Below are 19,952 nucleotides of genomic sequence, written 5' to 3'. Positions count from 1 at the left end.
TTGAACTGAGGAGCACAGAGTTCAAAGAAACAGTATTTTAAAAACTAAATTTTTGAGTTCACAGACTAACAAAATGAAAGCTATCAGATAATAATGTCATTGATTCCCAAATATATTCTGTGTAATTTTCTTGTGTTTAATTGTGGTATATGTTTCATGTTCTATTGGAGAATACCAACTTTTGCATGGCTGCCTTTACTTCCTTGTTCCTCAAACTGTAGATAATGGGATTTAGCATGGAGGTCACTGCACCATAGAATAAGGCAATCAGTTTATCTGAATCTGGGTCCTTTGCCTTGGGTGTCGAGTACATGAATAGTATGGTTCCAAAGAATATGACGACCACAGCCAGATGGGCTGAACAGGTGGAGAAGGCTTTCTTCCTTCCTTCAGCTGAGTTGACTCTCAGAATGGTGGCAAGGATAAACATGTATGAGATGAAAATGAGCAGCACTGGAGTCAACGTGACCAACACAAGTGCTCCCATCATGACAAAAGCATTGAGGGAAATGTCCACACAGGCCAGTTTCAGGACAGCCAGGATTTCACAAAAAAAATGATCAATGACGTTATTTCCACAGAAGGAAAGCCTCAGTGTGAGGATCGTTTGCAATAATGAATTTACACTCCCAACTATCCAACTCACTGCTGCCAACTGTACACAGACTCTCATATTCATGATGATGGTATATCTCAGGGGATTACATATGGCCACATACCGGTCATAGGCCATCATGACCAACAGAACAGACTCTGTGGTTCCCAAGGCAAGAGTTAGGTACATTTGTAATGCACATCCTGGGAAAGAGATGGATTTCCTGACTGATAGGAAATTGACCAACATTAAAGGAACAAAAGAGGATGTACCAAAGATGTCCATGAAGGAGAGGTTACTAAGGAAGAAATACATGGGAGTGTGAAGGTTGGAATCCAGAATACTCAATACAATGAGAGAGGAGTTCCCCAGTAAAATGATCAAATATATCCCCAGGCATAACACAAAGAGAACAATCTCAACATTGTGATGCTTAGAAAGCCCCAGCAGAATGAATTCCAGCACAACTGTCTGATTTGCCCCATTCATTCTCTTATCTCTCTTTTATTTTTAGCATTAGCTACTTTGAGAAACACGGGGCAAATCCAAATACTCAAAGCTCCTTGCTCTATTAAGCAGCTGAGTAAAACAGGGAGGACCCTTCTGGCTGCATTCCATGTATTCATTTGAAGTTATACAAATGATTTTTATTTGAAATTTGAGGATAATTTTCAGCTACAATTTAATGCTGTAAGATGATTCCTGTGTTTTATCTGATGCTGCCTTGGTTCCAAATACTAACTCTTCTATGAATGCAGTAAAATTGTTAAACAAATACTATTTTCCACCCCTCTCCATCACCTTGCCAAACACTTAGGTGCTTTCAAACTTTCTCCAACTTAACTTGCTTATTACTGGCAGATGGCCAGTAGTATATATTACTAGATGCTTTTGATTAGAGAGGAAAGGGAGAAGAAGAAATTTGCGAGGCAGGAATGAATAATTTTGGTTTTAGAAGATGACTGGTCACATATGGATCCTTTGTATGCATAAGGGCCTTGTGGTTGCACATGTATTTGCTTCCATTGGGTAATACAGATTCACCATTTTTCAGATCTTGGATCTTCTCATCATTGCCATTAAGGAATGGTAATCAAGAGAGTGTTAAGAACCTTTGACAGAATTCCATATTATCTCTTTAGGAAAATGAACATGGTCTCTGTAAAGAGAAAGGAGAAGTCAAGATTGAGTTTGTTAATAGGACCAGAAGTTAATGTACTTTGCCTCAACCTGGTCCACCTGTATGACCAGTCATATTAATGGCTTTAAACATCCAAGGCATTTTTGGCATTCATTTTGTGTATGCTCAATTTATTCCTTCTTTCCTGTAACTCAGTTTATGATTATCTATACTCTGCTTACATTATTCACAATCACCTCTGTCTCTATTTTACCTACCTTACCACAGACATAATTACAATTGAGAATTATATGTACTGCTTCTACTCTACTAGTCACCCACTTTGTAAACTGTCAGTGGTATCCCTTTGCCTTCTGAGTAATGTCAGGTATTGAAGGCCCATCTGCAACCTATAACCAAACCTTTCTTTTAATCAATTAATTAATTAATTAAGATATCATTTTCTGAATTTTATATAAAGACAATTTTTAGGATTTGTTTTTGCAAAATTTGGAATTCTAAACCCCACCCCGCCCAAAACATTTCTTTTTATCATCATCCCCTACAGCCTGATTCAGTTCATTTAGATTCTTTTCAATAGGCCTCTTTTAAATACTGTATGCAAGGCCCTATGCTAGATGCTTGAAATAAGAAAGAAAAAAAGTAATCCTTGCTCTTCAGAAGCATACATTCGACTACCTACCTTTATATCTCCTAATCTCCAGGCAAAAGAAAAGACTAGACTCCTTTTTCTGGATTTTGGGACCTCTTCCTTCTCCCATCTGAATCTTTGCTCATGCTGTTCCCTCTTTTTGCAACGTTCTCTCTCAAATCCCTGAACTCTCCTGTCTTCTGTCTTCATTGTTGCCTTTCTAATTCCTATTTGTCCTTTAAGCCTTAGCTCAAATGCTGGTTTTTCAATGAAGATTTCTCTGATTTCCAACCCACTCCCTTCCAATGAACAGTAATGTGTCATGGTTCTGAAAGACTATTCTTTATCAGTACCTCTGATAATGATAACTCCTATTTTCTGCTATGAGACTCCATTCTGTTTTGGATAATGGAGCTATTTGGTTTTGTTGTGATATCAGTATATCATTTCTCTAATTAGGTTATTTATAAGTACCTCATTGCCAGGGATCATGTCTTAACCATTTTCCAAACTATTTCTCGCTCTTCCACTCAGGCTGATCCTGCTGACCTCCTCCCACCAGTACATGAGTTCTGCTGTTAGGCCCCTCGGCATTGGTTGGTAACTTTTGTCTTTTCTTTCCCAGAATCAGACCCACAAGTCACCTTTTTCCCCCTGTTTTCTGTGTGCATTCCCCTCTGCAACTTCTGCTTCTAGAGGTTAGTCTAAGTTGTTTTCATGTTTCTATAACTTAACATAGGTATTGTCACACGGTAACAACTAAATAGATGCTCCTTCATCTACTCATTTTTATATCCTTCTATCGCTTGTCCTTCCTCCACCATCATCGTGATGATGGTAGAGTGTTTTGTTAAATAACAGGACTCACTACTTTTCCTCACAAACATACCCCTTTCAAAGCTTTTATGTTGAGAGTTTCCCCATCTTTTGTGTCATTCAGTTTATAATCTCAGTGTCAGAGTGGACTGTTCATTTTTTCCACATCCAGTCAGTTCCAGATCCTGTCATTTCACCTCCACATTATTGGTGTCCCATAAGGACTTTGGCAGGATCCATCCTTTTGCTATTTTTGCAAACAGTTTGTGTAAGTTTGGGATGAATTGTTTGACTATCTGATAGAATTAACTTGTGAGTCCATGTAGTCTCCAGTTTTTTTCTTTTGAGAGTTCTTTTATGTCTAAGAAAGAAAGGAAGGGAGGGCAAAATGGAAGCAGGGAAGGAGAGATGGGAAGGCAGAAAGAGAATGAGAGGAATAAAGGAACGGAGGGAAGAAGGGAAGGAGAAAGGAGGAAGGAAAGAAACAATGAAGGAAGAGGGAAGGAGAAGAAGGAAAGAGAGAAGGAAGGAGAAGAGGAAGAGAGAAATATAGGAGAGAAAGTGAGAAAGAAAGGAACGTTTGGGGTGTTGTAGTCGAAACCCTTTATTTTGTAGATGGAGAAACTCATGGGGAATGGCTGAATAAGTTGTGGTCTATAGTTGTGTTGGAGTAGTAGTATGCTATAAGACATGATGAGCTCATTGATCTTAGAAAGGCATGGAAAGCCTTGCATGAGACAACGAAGAGTGAAGTGAGCAGAATTGAAAGAACACTGTATACAGTAACAGTCACATTATTGTAAGAATAACCTTGAGTGACTAAGTCATTTTGACTGTTATAAATACATAAATTGAAAACAAGGGTCATATGAAGAGAGATGCTATCTGCACCCAGAGAATGAACCGATGAATAAAAGTATGTATTGAATAATATATATGTATATTTATATGTGTTTATATATGTGTGTGCTTGTGTTGTCTGTGTGTGTGTGTGTGTGTGTGTGTGTGTGTGTGTGTATGAGGTAGCCATCTCTGGGGCAGGAGAAAAGGAAACAAAGGAAAAATATGTACATGATAATTTTGTTGTATATTTGGAGAGAATAGCAAATTGTACATGGCAGATTTGCAGTTTCATGTGCAATCATCTTTTTTTTTTTATTGTATTTTTTTTTGGAAATGCTTTTTTGGTTCCTTGATGTGAAAACATAATAAATTTTTAAAAACAGACAGTTTGGAGACAAAATTCTCTGGGGATCATGAAATCTTTATTACAGTGGTATTGTGCAAATTGTGTTATCATATATGGTACTATTAGGTGTTATCAATAACAATAATTTTTGTTATTAGAGTTACTGGAAATGGGATGAACTGTCTCTATGGGTAATGCATTTCCCATCATTAGAAGTTTAAACCAGAGCGTAATTGACCACTGTTTCTGAAATGTTGTATAAGGGCTTCGATTTTATTTTAACTCAACATTTCTCTTAACAAAAACAACAAGCCTTGAATCAATATTTCTTACCTCAACTCCTCTGCTACTTAGGACCAGAGACAGGTACTGCAATCTTCAAGGTAGAGCAAGAGCATGTTCAGTTATCAGGAAGCTTCTGTTCACATTGCTTTTGCCTTAATAGATAAAATAGGAGAATATGTTTGCTGATGGTATTAAAAGTTGAATTAAAAATGCAACTATGCTGATTAACATGGGTTATGGACTCCCAGGTCCAGATCCCACAAGAAACCAGGATAATTCATGATGGAAGAAAGCTACAGGAAAGGGAGAGTTAGAAAAGACTGTGAATATGTCTCATGGCTACACAATAACATGCAACATTACTAGAAATAATAGTAGCCGTGAGATAGATTGGTATCCAATTTTCAGGGTGCTCAGATAAAATGAAAATATCATTCAGTGTATAAAAAGTCTGTATGAATGACTTCTGTCCAAAATATTGAAATTATGCATCCTTGAAATAAAGATGACTGATAATTCCATGATTGTATTCACCATACCTTGCCTACCTTAAAATAAACTCCTTTGGACTCACCAATAAAACTACATCATTTGTACCTTCTCATGCTCTTGGGGATTTCTTTAGTCCCTGAACAGTTTAAAGTTGGAGTTCTGAGAGTATAGAAAGCAACATTTTATCGCTTTAGGAATAGTGTCTCAGAGATCCAATTAATTTCACTTGTTTAATGGGCTATTTTTCTCCAGTACTTTAGTCAGTTCTTCATACTAAGTTACTTCTCAGAGATGGTAAGTTGGTACCAACTAAATGTTTTGCCAGGAAAAGATTTTCTAAGGTCTTAAGTAAAGTGTTTTTTTAATTCTTCTCTCTTGGTTGTCCCATGATTAAATTATTCAGTGACTTAAAATGTATTTAAACACAATGTACAATTGTCAATTGTGTACTCTTCTATGGCATATCTTTTCCAACTAAGGGGGGGGGTGTCTTTTTTTTTTTAATATACAATGTATTTATTTTTCAGTTCTTGACATTCACTTCCACAAGAATTTGAATTCAAAATTTTCTCCTCATCTCCCCCCACCTCATACTCCAGGACAGCATGCACCCCATCCACACTTTCCTCCATTGTGTCCTGCCTCCTGTTACCCATCCTTCTTCCATCCTCTTCCCCTCTCTTTCCCTGTTGGGCAAAATAGATTTCTATACTCCATTGCCTGTATAACTTAATTTCTAGTTGCATGTTAAAACAGTTTTTAACGTTCATTTGTAGTACTTTGAGTTTCATATTCTCTCCCTCCCTCCCCACCCAACCTCATTGAGAAAACAAGCAATTCAATATAGGTTATACATGTGTAAAAATGCAAAGCAGTACCATAATACTTACGTTGTAAAAGACTAACCATATTTCCCCATCCTGCCCTTCATTTATTCCATTCTGTCCCTTCACCTGTCCTTCCACAATTGTGTTTGCTTCTGATTCTCCCTTTCTCTAATATGTTGTTCCTTCTATTATCTCCCCTCCCCTATCTCTTTCCCCCTTGCCTTCCTGCAAGATAAATAGATTTCCATATCAAATTGAGTGTGTGATATTCCATCCTTCAGCCAAGTCCCATATGAGTAAGGCTCAATTTCCCTTCATCTCCCCCCTCTTTCGTTCTGTTGTAGAAACTCTTTTTTTTCCTCTTGTATGTGGGATAATTTGCTACATTCTACCTCTCCCTTTCTCTTACTCCTAGTACATTCCATTCCATAGCAAATTTTGTTTTTGTAGGTATCCTCTTTTCATATTCAGTTCATCCTATTCCCTCTGTCTAGGTATGTATACACATATATACACACATACACATATGTACATATACACACATACACACATGTACACATACCCTACACATATATAATATTCAGATACATACATACCCATACTCACCTACATATATATACACACATGTATACATATATACAGACACACACATACACACACACACACACACACACACACACACACACACTCCAGTTACCCTAACACTGAAAAAGATCTCATGAGTTAAAAGTAATATCTTTCCACGGTGGAATGTAAACTGTTCAAATTTAATGAGTTCCCTAAGACTTCTCCTTTTTGTTTACCTTTTCATGTTTCTCTTGATTCTAGTATTTGAAAGTCAAGTTTTCTATTCAGCTTTGTTCTTTTCAACAATAATGTTTTGAAGTCCTCTGTCTCATTGAGATTCTATTTTTTCCCCCTGAAGTATTATACTCACTTTTGCTGGGTAGGTGATTCTTGATTTTAATCTGAGCTCCTTTGACTTCTGGAATATCATATTGCAAGCCCTTCACTCCCTTACTGTAGAACTTGCTAAATCCTGTGTTATCCTGATTGTATTTCCACAATACTTCAATTGTTTCTTTCTGGCTGCTTGTAATATTTTCTCCTTGACCTAGGAACTCTGGAATTTGGCTGCAATATTCCTAGGAGTTTTCCTTTTGACATCTCTTTTGGGAGGTGATCAGAGAATTCTTTCCATTTGTATTTTACCGTTTAGTTCTAGAATATCAGGGCCCTTTTCCTTGATAATTTCTTGGGAGATGATATCTAGGCTCTTTTTTTGATCATAACTTTCAGTAGACGAATAATTTGAAAATTATCTCTCCTGGATCTATTTTCCAGGTCAATTGTTTGTCCAGTGAGATATTTCACAATGTGTTCTATTTTTTCATTCTTTTGGTATTGTTTAATAATTTCTTCATTTCTCATAATGTTATTAACTTCCATCTGCTTCATTCTAATTTTTAATAAACTATTTTCTTCAAGGAGCTTCTGAACTTCCTTTTCCATTTGAGTAATTCTGCTTTTTAAAGCATTCTTCTCCTCATTGGCTTTTTGGGACCTCTTTTGTCATTTGAATTAGTCAATTTTTAAAGGTTTTATTTTCTTCCACATTTTTTGAGCCTGCTTTAGCAAGCTGTTTACTCACTTTTCATGATTCTCTTGCATTGTTCTCATTTCTCTTCCCAAGTTTTCCTCTATTTCTCTTACTTGATTTTCAAAATCCTTTTTCAGCTCTTTCATGACCTGAGACTTACATATTATTTTTCGAGATTTTGGTTGTAGAAACTTTGACTTTCATGTCTTCCTCTCATGGTATGCATTCTTCTTCCTCATCCTAATGGATGGAAGAAAATACCTTTTTACCCAGAAAGTGACTTTCTCTAATCTTATTTTTTCTGCTTTTTTAGGCATTTCCCCAGTCAGTTAACTTGACTTTTGAGTCCTTTGTCAAGTGGAGGTTATACTGTAGGGACTTGTAAGTTCTCAGTTCCTGAAAGGTGAAACAGTCAAGGTAGAGGAGTTTACTCCTTTCCTGGCCTGCACTCTGGTCTGGGAGCAACCACAAGCACTCTTTTTTGTCCAGGATCTGTGAGTACAATTCTTTCTCCAGAACCTCCACCAATTCTGCCACGCGAGCACTCCTCTAACTCCCGGACCTCCACTCAGAACTGAGATCCAGATATGCTGCTTGATTCTCTCAGAGTCTTAAGATTGAGGGCTCCAAAAGCAGATGCTGTGCCACAGTAGCTTCTGCTGTGCTGTGACCAGTGCCTGACCTCACCCACCTCTCTCCCAGGTGAAAGAATTTTCTCCCTGCCTTTTCAAGCTGTCTTTGGTGTTTGTGGCTTGAGAAATCAGAGAACCTCAGCTGCTTCCTGTGATTCTATGCCTTGACATCTGCTCAAATCCCAGCCAAGCCATGCACCAAAGCTGGGGTATCTTCTGCTCTGGGCCCACTGAATGTGAATGTGATGACCTCTCCCACAAAATGGAGGCAGATAGCAGAATGTATTAAAAACCATAATCCAACAACATTTTGTTTACAACAAACACATTTGAAATGGTGGGATAGCCCCAGGGTAAAGGTAAAAGGTTGGAGCAGAAGATATTGTGCTTCAACTGATGGAAAAAAACATGAGTAGCAATCCTAATCTCAGAAAAAGCAAAGGCAGAGATAGATTTAATCAAAAGAGATAAGAAAGGAAACTATATCCTGCTAAGAGGCGTTATAGACAATGAAGTAACTTCATTACTAAATGTATATGCTCCAAGTGGTATAGCATTGAAATTCTTGGAGGAGAAGTTAAGGGCATTATAGGAAGAAATAGACAGCAAAACTATACTAGTGGGGAACTTCAACTTCGCCCTCTCTGAACTTGATGAATCTAACCTCAAAATAAGAAAGAAAGAAAGAAGATAAGGTGGTGAATAAAACTCTAGGTAAGGCAGTTATGCTAGAGCTCTGGAGAAAATTGATTGGACATAGAAAGGAATGTATCTTTTTCGTAGTGGTACATGGCACATATAGAAAAGTTGACCATGTACTAGGGCATAAAAACCTCCGAACTGAGTGCAGAAAGGCAGAGATTGTCGATACATCCTTCTCAGATCATGATGCGATAAAATTATATGTAATAAAGGTCATGGAAAGATAGAAGAAAAATTAATTGGAAATTAAATAATCTTATCCTAAAGAGTGAGTGGGTTAAACAACAAATCATAGAAACAATCAACAACTTCATTCAAGAGAATGACAATAATGAGAAAACCTACCAAACATTATGGGATACTGCAAAAGCAGTTCTTAGGGGAAATTTTATGTCTTTGAATGCCTACATGAATAAAATAGAGAAAGCAGCAATCAATGAATTGGGCATGCAGCTGAAAAGGCTGGAAAAAGAACAAATTGAAAATCCCCAAATACATATCAAATTAGAAATACTGAAAACCAAAGGAGAGATTAATAAAATTGAAATTAAGATAACTATTGAACTAATAAATAAAACTAAGTGTTGATTTTATGAAAAAACCAATAAAATTGATAAAGCTTTGGTCAATTTGATTAAAAAAAGGAGGAAGAAAACCAAATTACCAATATCAAAAATAAAAAGGGTGAACTCACTTGCAATGAGGAGGAAATTGAAAGAATAATGGGAAATTTCTTTGCCTCCCTGTAGGCCCATAAATTCAACAATCTAAATGAGATGGATGGTTATTTTAAAAAAGATAAATTGCCCAGATTAACCGAAGAGAAAGTTGAATACTTAAATAACCCTATCTCCACAAAAGAAATTGAACAACCCATCAATGATTTCCCTCGGAAAAAAATCTCGAGGGCCAGATGGATTAACAAGTGAATTCTATGAAACATTTAAAGAACAGTTAATTCCAAAACAATACAGACTCTTTAGGAAAAGTTGGGGAAGAAGGAGTCCTCCCAAATTATTTTTATGATGCAAATATGATTTGATACCTAAACAAGGAAGAGCCAAAAGAGAGAAAGAAAATTATAGACCAATTTCTCTAAATATCGATGTAAAAATTTTAAATAAAATTTTAGCCAATTGAATACAGCAAGTTATCATAAGAGTAGGAATGCAGGGCTGGTTCAGTATTAGGAAAACTATTAGAATTATTGTTCATATCAACAATAAAACAGAAACCACATGATTATCTCAATAGATGCAGAAAAAACTTTTGACAAAATATGAAACTCATTCCTACTGAAAACAGTGTATAGCATAGGAATAAATGGAACTTTCTACAAAATAATACGCAGTATCTACATAAAACCTTCAGCAAGCATTGTTTCCAATGGAGATAAGCTAGATGCATTCCTATAAGAACAGGGGTGAAACAAGGATGTCCATTATCACCCCTATTATTCAATGTGGTGCTAGAAATGTTAGCTGTAGCAGTAAGAAAAGAAAAAGAAATTGAAGGAATTAGAATAGACAAAGAAAAAACTAAATTATCACTCTTTGCAGATGACATGATGGTATACTTAGAGAAATCCACAGATTTCAGTAAAAAGCTACTTGAAATAATAAGCAACTTTGGAAAGTTGTACGTTACAAAATAAACCCACACAAATTTTCTGCATTTCTATATATTCCTAACAGAACCCAACAGCAAGACATAGAAAGAGAAATCCCATTTAAAGGTAGACAATATAAAAGACAATATAAAATATTTGGGAGTCTACCTGTCAAAACAAATCCAGGGACTGTATGAACAGAATTATAAAACACTTTTCTCATAAATAAAGTCAGATCTAAGTAAGTGAAAAACCATCAGTTGCTTGTGGGTAGGCCGAGCAAATATAATAAAATTGACAATTCTATCTAAATTAATTTACTTATTCAGTGTTATACCAATCAAACTATTGGATAATTATTTTCTAGAGTGAGAAAAAATAATACAAAATCATCTGGAAGAACAAAAGGTCCTGAACATCAAGGGAACTAACAAAAAGAAATGTTAGGGACTATGGCTTAGCTCTACCAGATCTCAAATTGTACTATAAAGCAGCATTTATCCAAACCAGTTGATGATGACTAAGAAACAGAAGGGTAGACCAGTGGAATATGTTAGGTACTCAAGACGCAGTAGTCAATGAATATAGAAATCTGCTGCTTGATAAATCCAAGGAACCCAGCTTCTGGGATAAGAACTCACTGTTCAACAAAAATTTCTGGGAAAACTAGATAACAGTGTGGCAGAAACTAGGCATAGACCAAGGCCTGACATGATCCACAAGAATAAAGTCCAAATGGGTACATGATGTAGATATAAAGATTGACATTATAAATAAATTAATGGAGCAAGGAATAGTGTATTTATCAGATTTATGGAGAAGGGAAGAATTTTTTACTAAACAAGAGAGAGAAAGCATTATGAAGTGCAAAATGCATAATGTTGATTACATTAAACTGAAAAGTTTTTGCACAGCCAAACCCAATGCAAACAATATTAGGAGGGAAGCAGAAAACTGGGAAAGAATTTTTACTAGTGTCTCTGATAAAAGCTTCATTTCTAAATACATAGAGAACTTTGTCAAATGTATAAGAATACAAGTCATTCCCCAATTGATAAATGGTCAAGGAATTTAAACAAACAGTTTTCAGAAGAACAAATCAAAGCTCTCTATAGTCATGAAACAATTTTCTAAATCAATATTGATTAGAGAGATGCAAATCAAAACATCTCTGAGACACCACATCACACCTATCAGATTGGCTAACATGACAATACAGGAAGATGATAAATGTTGGAGAAGATGTTGGAGAGTTGGAACACGAATTCATTGTTGGTGGAGCTGTGAGCAGATCCAAGCATTTTGGAGAGCAATTTGGAATTGTACCCAAAGGGTTACAACAATGTGCATACCCTTTGGCCCATCAATATCGCTTCTAGGACTGTATTCCCAAGAGATCATAAAAATGGGAGAGGGTCCCACATATACAAAGATATTTATAGCAGCGCTCTTTGTGGTGGCCAAAAACTGGAAATCAAAGGGATGCCCATCAATTGGGGAATGGCTGAATAAACTCTGGTATATGAATGTAGTGGAATACTATTGTTCTATAAGAAATGATGAACAAGAAGACTTCAGAGAGGCCTGGAAAGACTTAAATGAACCAATCCTGAGTGAAAGTGACAGAACCAGGAGAACTTTGTACACAGCAACAACTACAGTGTGCAAGGAATTTTTCTGGTAAATTTAATACTTCATTGCACTGCAAGGATTTAAATAATTCCCAGTGGTTTCTTAAGTGAAATGCCTTCCACATCCATGGAAAGAACTGTGGAATTTGATTGCAGAATGAAGGAAATCATTTTCTTTTGTATTATGTTTTGGCTTGTTTTATGATTTCTGCCTTTCGTTTTAATTCTTCTGTGCAACATGACTAAGGTGAAAACGTATTTAATAGGAATGTTATGTGTAGAACCTGTATAAAACTGTATGCCATCTCAGGGAGGGAGTGGGGAGGCAGGGGGAAAGTTAGGGATGGAGAGGAATATTCTATGATATGTGGAAAGGATTGTAGAACACTGAAAACAAAAAAAAAAATTGAAAAAAGAAATAACAGAAAAAGCCTGAGGTCCAGAAGGGTTGAGTGACTTCTCCAAGGGCTCATAGGCAGTAAATAGATCTGAATTTTAAACTCAGTTGCTGAGATTCTAAGTTCAATGCTATTACTAAATGGGATGGTAAAGTGATCTTTAAATGAAAGACTGAAGGACTGACCAAGAATTTTGAATTGAAGTTTTCCTAGATGATGTCAGTAGTATAGCAAGATCTTCTGAGGTGTAGATTTATAGGAGAATCCTCAATACATTCATTCTTTAAAATGTTTTCTGTGACCCTGTGGAGAATATTTTCCTTTCTTGAATAATGTCAAACTATTCATTTTGTCCGGGTTTTTTCAGAATCAAACTTTTGGGTGGTGGTGGTGGAAGTAATACTGGAGAAATTGGAAATAGAGAAGACCTCCTTTAACATGTGTTCTTTCCAAAGACACCTCTTTTATTACCAAATCACAATGTCCCAAATGCTTCAAGGTCATTAGCATTCAATGACTGGTGAGTCTTGTGCAGCTGTAAACACCTCAACATGCACAAGCGGGCCTGCTATCACAGGTTCTTAGATCTGCATTCATAAAAGGAAAACAACTTTCAATCACTTTAATCAAGCACATATATTGTTCCTTTAATCAAGTACAGTTATCATTTAATTAGTTCAGGGAGTCAGCACTCTGAATTTCAAAGAAAATACAGAGACATGTCTTCTGCCAGAATTCAACAAACAATTGGATCCCACTTGTCTGACCATCGTTACCAGAGAGGGAAGCAGGACATCTGAGTTTTCTAAGTTGAGAGGCTCCTTAGTGCTTTTCCAGAGTCCTCATTCGACACTCAAACCTTCTTAGTAGAAACTAAGTCCCAAAATAAAACCTCAACTCAAAGTCTTTACACCTTCTTTAGAGCCAGAGGTCATCACAACCTTCTTACCCAGTGCCTCAATAGAAAAAAGAAATGGCACTTGGGACCCTCCTACAAAACAACTCCCCTAATCAAGCTTTCTGTGATGGGCAGACCCATGAATGCGTGGAAAGATGTTTAATTACATGAACATAATTAACAATACAAATGCATACACTGTTTCCAGTGAAAGAAAGTCTTGTTTCTGCACTCTACTCCCTGTAAAGTCTTTTGATTGATAAAGGTAATATTCAATCAGAGGCATTTGATTATACTAAAACAAAAAATAGCAAGAGATCCTATTTTGAGTGCCATCATACCCTTTGGGACTCACATTAACAAATCATCAAGAAGACTGATCTATCAAAAAAAGCATCTCTTAAATACCTTTGTCAACAGAAGAGTATCTATTAGCCAGACAAGCATCGAAACAGAGGAGAAAACAAATGCATACATAAATATGTAAAGGACAAATATAAAGTTTTGAAATACAAGCATATTCAAAGCAGTTAAAAACAAGATAGTTTGGGAAGGAAGATGCTAGTAATTGGCAGGAATCAGGAAAAGATTCATCTAGCAATTGGCACTTGGGTTGTATCATAAGAGAATAAAGGGACTCTGAGATGGAAATAATAAAGGAAATCATTTCAATTGTGTTCAGCTGCCAGAGGAAAGAGATGAAAATGGAACATTTTATGTGAGGAAAAGATCAGTTTAACTGAACTGCAGATTTCAGGAGGGGTTGTGTTCAGTGAGGTTGGAAGAATAGACTGGGACCAGGCCATGAAGAGAGGCAGAGTAGTTGTGGTAGTAAGGTACATCCCATTCAAAAATTAATTAGATCTGTACAAAAGTAGAATTGACTGACTCAAGAGGTATAGTTTTCCCTCATGTTGTAGGTGTTTGAGTAAAGGTTAGATGGCTATTGTTGTTCAGTTAAGTCATGTCTGACTCTTCATGATCCCATTTGAGGTTTTCTTGGCAAAGAACTGGGGTGGTTTCCTTCTCCAACTCATTTTACAGATGAGGAAACTGAGAGAGAGTTAAGTGACTTTCCCAGAATCATACAGGCAGTAAGTGTCTGAGACCAGATTTGAACTCAGGAAGATGCATCTTCCTGACTTCAGGCCCAACACTCTATCAGCTATGCCCCCTAGCTGTTCCTAGATGGAGTACCTGCTTCTTAGATGCAGTATGTTTTTGTGGGAATTTCTTTCAGATAAAATTTGGATTATGTTGCCACCGAGACCTTTCCCAACCCTTAATTTTTATTAATCTGTGATTCTCTGTTTTTCTGGAGGAGATTGCCTTAAATTACAGAAGCACCCAAACTGTGGACAGAAGTCCTGGGATATGAATATAAAACTTGTTGGCAGATAAAGTTTTAAACAGTTTTCACATGAAAAACAAAAGGGACCTGTATCTCCTTCCTTTCTTTTAAATATCTTTGCAGACAGGTCATATATTGACCTTTAAGTATTTGATGCTCAAATGCAAATGTGTGAATTATTGCTATTGACCATATGCAATTGCTGGAGCACCACATTCTTGGAAGAATCAAGTTTTAAATGGCCCAAAGGTCAATGGAATTTGTGCATGATGTTCATAAGCAGTTGAAATATATTTCCTGTGATGACTTAATGCCAAATGTGGTGTAAAGGATACCACTGAGGTATTGTCTGACCAAAAGAGTTGGGGGGGCATGTAAGGTAAAAGCAAGGGTATGCTGGAGTTAGTTTGTACCAGCTTACAAGTGATAATGATAACACTTTCAGTGTGAGGATTTACTCCTGGGAAATCTGTAAAGTACTACAAATCAGGGGATAATTTGTAGTTTTGTTGAGAGAAAATGGCAAATAACTCCAGTAGATTTGCCAAGAAAACCCAAATGAGGTAATGACCAGTCTGATAAAACTGAACAATACAATACACACATGCATATATATCTATATACATATATATATCCACACATATGCGTATCTGTGTACACACACACACACACACACACACACACACACACACACCCCAAGAAACATATTTCTAGTTTATAGTGAAAATCTATTTACATGAAAATTTGCAATCTACATCAGCGAACTGAGGACCACAGAGTTCAAAGTAACAATATTTTAAAAACTAAATTTTTGCGTCACAGACTAACGAAATGAAAGCTATCAGATAATAATGACATTGATTCCCAAATATATTCTGTGTAATTTTCTTGTATTTAATTGTGGTATATGCTTCATGTTCTATTGCAGAAAAACAGAACCTTTTGCACTGCTGCCTTCACTTCCTTGTTCCTCAGACTGTAGATGATGGGATTTAGCATGGAGGTCACTGCACCATAGAATAAGGCAATCAATTTATCTGAATCTGGGTCCTTTGCCTTAGGTTTTGAGTACATGAAGAGAATGGTGCCATAGAATATGATGACCACAGCCAGATGGGCTGAACAGGTGGAGAAGGCTTTCTTCCTTCGTTCAACTGAGTTGACTCTCAGAATGGAGGCAAGGATAAACATATATGAGATGAAAATGAGCAGCACTGGAATCATTGTGAACAACACAAGTGCTACCACTATGATAAAAGCATTGAGGGAAATGTCCACACAGGCCAGTTTTAGGACAGCCAGGATTTCACAAAAGAAATGATCAATGATGTTATTTCCACAGAAGGAAAGTCTCAATGCCAGGATTGTTTGCAATAATGAGGTTACACTCCCAACTATCCAGCTCATGGCTGCCAACAGCACACAGACTCTCATATTCATGATGATGGTATATCTCAGGGGATTACATATGGCCACATACCGGTCATAGGCCATCATGGCCAGCAGAACACACTCTGTTATTCCTAGGGAAAGAGTCAGGTACATTTGTAATGCACATCCTGGGAAAGAGATGGTTTTCTTGACTGATAGGAAATTAACCAACATTAAGGGAACAAAAGAGGACGTACCAAAGATGTCCATGAGGGAGAGGTTGCTAAGGAAGAAATACATGGGGGTGTGTAGGTTGGAATCCAGAATACTCAATATAATGAGAGAAGAGTTCCCTAGTAAAATGATCAAATATATCCCCAGGCATAACACAAAGAGAACAATCTCAGCCTTTTGATGCTTAGAGAGCCCCAGCAGAATGAATTCCAGAACAACAGTCTGATTTGCCCCATTCATTCTTATGTCTCTTATTTTTAGCGTTAGTTACTTTGAGAGGCATAAGGGAAATTCAAATACTCAAAGTTCCTTGCTCTATTAAGTAGCTGTACAAAACAGGGATGACCCGTCTGGTTGCATTTCATATCTTCATTTAAAGTTCTACAAATAATTTTTATCTGAAGTTTGAGGTAATTCTAGGCTACAGTTTAACCTTGCATCATGATTCCTGTGTTTTATCTGATGCTGCCTTGGTTCCAAATACTAACCCTTCCATGAATTCAGTAAAATTGTAAAACAAATACTGATTTCTACCCCCCTCCATCACCTTGCCAAATTTTAGGTGCTTTCAGACTTTCTCCCACTTTATTTGCTTATTACTGGTAAATGGTCCCTACTATGTAGTACTAGATGCTTGTAATTAGGGAGGAAGGGAATAAGAAGTGATTTGGGAGGTAAGAATGCATAATTTTGGTTTTAGAAGATGACTGGTCACATATGGGTCCTTTGTATGTATAAGGGCCTTGTGGTTGCACATGTATTTGCTTCCATTGGGTAATACAGATTCACCATTGTTCAGATCTTGGATCTTCTCATCATTGCCATTAAGGGATGGCAGTCAAGAGAGTGTTAAGAATCTTTGACAGAATTCTACATCATCTCTTTAGGAAGATGAACATTGTCTCTGTAAAGAGAAAGGAGAAGCTATGATTTAGTTTGTTAATTGGACCAGAAGATATTGTATTTTACTTCAACCTTGTCCACCTGTATGACCAATGATGTTAAGGACTTAAAAGCCCGAAGGAATTCTTAGTATTCATTTTGTGTATGCTCAATTTATTCCTTCTTTCTCTGTGACTCAGTTTATGATTATCTATAAATTGTACTTACATTATTCACAATCACATCAGGCTCTATTTTACCTCCCTTACGATGGGCATCATTGCAATTGAGAACTATATTTACTGCTTCTACTCTACCCGTCACCCACTTCATAAACTCTCAGTGGTATCCCTTTTTCTTCTGAATAAAGTCAGGCATTGAAGGTCTTCTATAACCTAAAGCCAAACCTTTCTTTTAATTAATCAAGTAATTAAAGTAGTATTTTCCCAATTATGTATAGACAATTTTTAAGATTCGTTTTTACAGAATTTTGAATTCTAAATCCCACCCTGCCCAAAACCTTTCTTTTTATAATTGTCCCTACTATCTGATACAGTTCATTTAGAGTCAATTCAATAGGTCTCTTTTAAATACTGTATGCAAGGTCCTATGCTAGACGCTTGAAATAAAAAAGAAAAAAAAAGTAGTTCTTGCTTTTCAGGAGCATACATTTGACTACCTACCTTTATATGTCATAATCTCCAGGAAAAAGAAAACACTAGACTCCTTTTTCTGGATTTTGGGACCTCTACTTTTTCCCATCTGAAACTTTACTCATGCTGTTCCCTCCTTTTACAATGTTCTCTCTGCAATCCCTGAACTCTCCCTTCTTCTGTCTTCATTGTTGCCTTCTAATTCCTACTTGTCCTTTAAAGCTTAGATCAAATGCTGGTTTTTCAATGGAGATTTCTCAGATTTCCAACCCACTCCCCTCCAATGAACAGTAATGTGTTATGGTTCTGAAAGACTCTTCTTTATCAGTACCTCTGATAATGATAACTTCCTATTTTCTGCTACGAGACTTACTCCATTCTGTTTTGGACAATGGAGCTATTTAGTTTTGTTGTGATATCAGTATATCATTTCTCTAATTAGGCTATTTATAAGTACCTCATTGCCAGGGATCATGTCTTAACCATTTTCCAAACTATTTCTCGCTCTTCCACTCAGGCTGATCCTGGTGACCTCCTTCAATAAGAACATGAGTTCTGCTATTAGGCCCCTTGGCACTGGTTAATAAGCTTTTGTCTTTTCTTTCTCAGAATCAGACTCACAAGTCACCTGTTTCCACCTGTTTTCTGTGTACATCTACCTTTGCAACTTCTGGTCACCCTTTTATATATTATCTTCTTGTATTCGAGTATAAGCTTCTAGAGGTCAGTCTAATTTGTTTTTGTGTTTCCATGACTTAACATAGGTCCTGTCACATGGTAATTACTTAATAAATGCTCACTCCTCTACTCATTTTTACATCCTTCCATCACTTGTCTTTTCTCCCCCATCATCATAATGATGGTAGAGTGTTTTGTTAAATAACAGGACTCACTACTTTTCCTCCCAAACTCACCCCTTTCCCCAACTTTTCTGTTGAGAGTTTCCCCATCTTTTCTGTCATTCAGTTTTGTAATCTCAGTGTCAGAGTGGACTGTTCATTTTTTCTACACTCAGTCAGTTCCAGATCTTATCATTTCACCTCCACATTATTGGTGTCCCATAAGGACTTTGGCAGGATCCATCCTTTTGCTATTTTTGCAAACAGTTTGTGTAAGTTTGGGATGAATTGTTTGACTATCTGATAGAATTAACTTGTGAGTCCATGTAGTCCCCAGTTTTTTTCTTTTGAGAGTTCTTTTATGTCTAAGAAAGAAAGGAAGGGAGGGCAAAATGGAAGCAGAGAAGGAGAGATGGGAAGGCAGAAAGAGAACGAGAGGAATAAAGGAACGGAGGGAAGAAGGGAAGGAGAAAGGAGGAAGGAAAGAAACAATGAAAGGAAGAGGGAAGGAGAAGAAGGAAAGAGAGAAGGAAGGAAAAGAGGAAGAGAGAAATCTAGGAGAGAAAGTGAGAAAGAAAGGAACGTTTGGGGTGTTCTAGTTGAAACCCTTTATTTTATAGATGGAGAAACTCATGGGGAATGGCTGAATAAGTTGTGGTCTATAGTTGTGTTGGAGTAGTAGTATGCTATAAGACATGATGAGCTCATTGATCTTAGAAAGGCATGGAAAGCCTTGCATGAGATAACGAAGAGTGAAGTGAGCAGAACTGAAAGAACACTGTATAAAGTAACAGTCACATTATTGTAAGAATAACCTTGAGTGACTAAGTCATTTTGACTGTTATAAATACATAAATTGAAAACAAGGGTCATATGAAGAGAGATGCTATCTGCACCCAGAGAATGAACTGATGAATAAAAGTATGTATTGAATGATATATATGTATATATGTATATTTATATGTGTGTATATATGTGTGTGCTTGTGTTGTCTGTGTGTGTGTGTGTGTGTGTGTGTGTGTATGAGGTAGCCATCTCTGGGGCAAGAGAAAAAAGAAACAAAGGAAAAATATGTACATGATAATTTTGTTGTATATTTGGAGGGAATAGCAAATTGTACATGGCAGATTTGCAGTTTCATATGTAATCATCTTTTTTTTATTGTATTTTGTTTTG

General features: G+C 36.7%; 2 protein-coding genes across 2 annotated transcripts; both read right to left on the bottom strand.

Moving 5' to 3' along the window:
• Positions 1 to 154: 154 nt before the first annotated feature.
• On the bottom strand, positions 155 to 1,084 carry LOC140523081 (olfactory receptor 13D1-like). The gene has a single exon (XM_072638146.1). The coding sequence runs from the start codon at positions 1,082 to 1,084 to the stop codon at positions 155 to 157; it is 930 nt and encodes a 309-aa protein (XP_072494247.1).
• Positions 1,085 to 15,709: 14,625 nt separating this feature from the next.
• On the bottom strand, positions 15,710 to 16,642 carry LOC140523070 (olfactory receptor 13D1-like). Its single transcript, XM_072638144.1, has one exon. It carries the CDS (start codon positions 16,640 to 16,642, stop codon positions 15,710 to 15,712), a length of 933 nt encoding a protein of 310 aa, XP_072494245.1.
• Between the last annotated feature and the right edge of the window lie 3,310 nt (positions 16,643 to 19,952).

Source organism: Notamacropus eugenii, chromosome 1 (assembly GCF_028372415.1).
Source record: "Notamacropus eugenii isolate mMacEug1 chromosome 1, mMacEug1.pri_v2, whole genome shotgun sequence".
Lineage (NCBI taxonomy): Eukaryota > Metazoa > Chordata > Mammalia > Diprotodontia > Macropodidae > Notamacropus > Notamacropus eugenii.
Note: the sequence above shows the minus strand (reverse complement) of the source record. Positions and strands in the feature narration are given on the sequence as shown.

Excerpts from the sequence above, each read along its gene's own strand:
- LOC140523070 (XM_072638144.1), bottom strand. The coding sequence starts at position 16,642 with ATGAATGGGGCAAATCAGACTGTTGTTCTGGAATTCATTCTGCTGGGG.
- LOC140523081 (XM_072638146.1), bottom strand. The coding sequence starts at position 1,084 with ATGAATGGGGCAAATCAGACAGTTGTGCTGGAATTCATTCTGCTGGGG.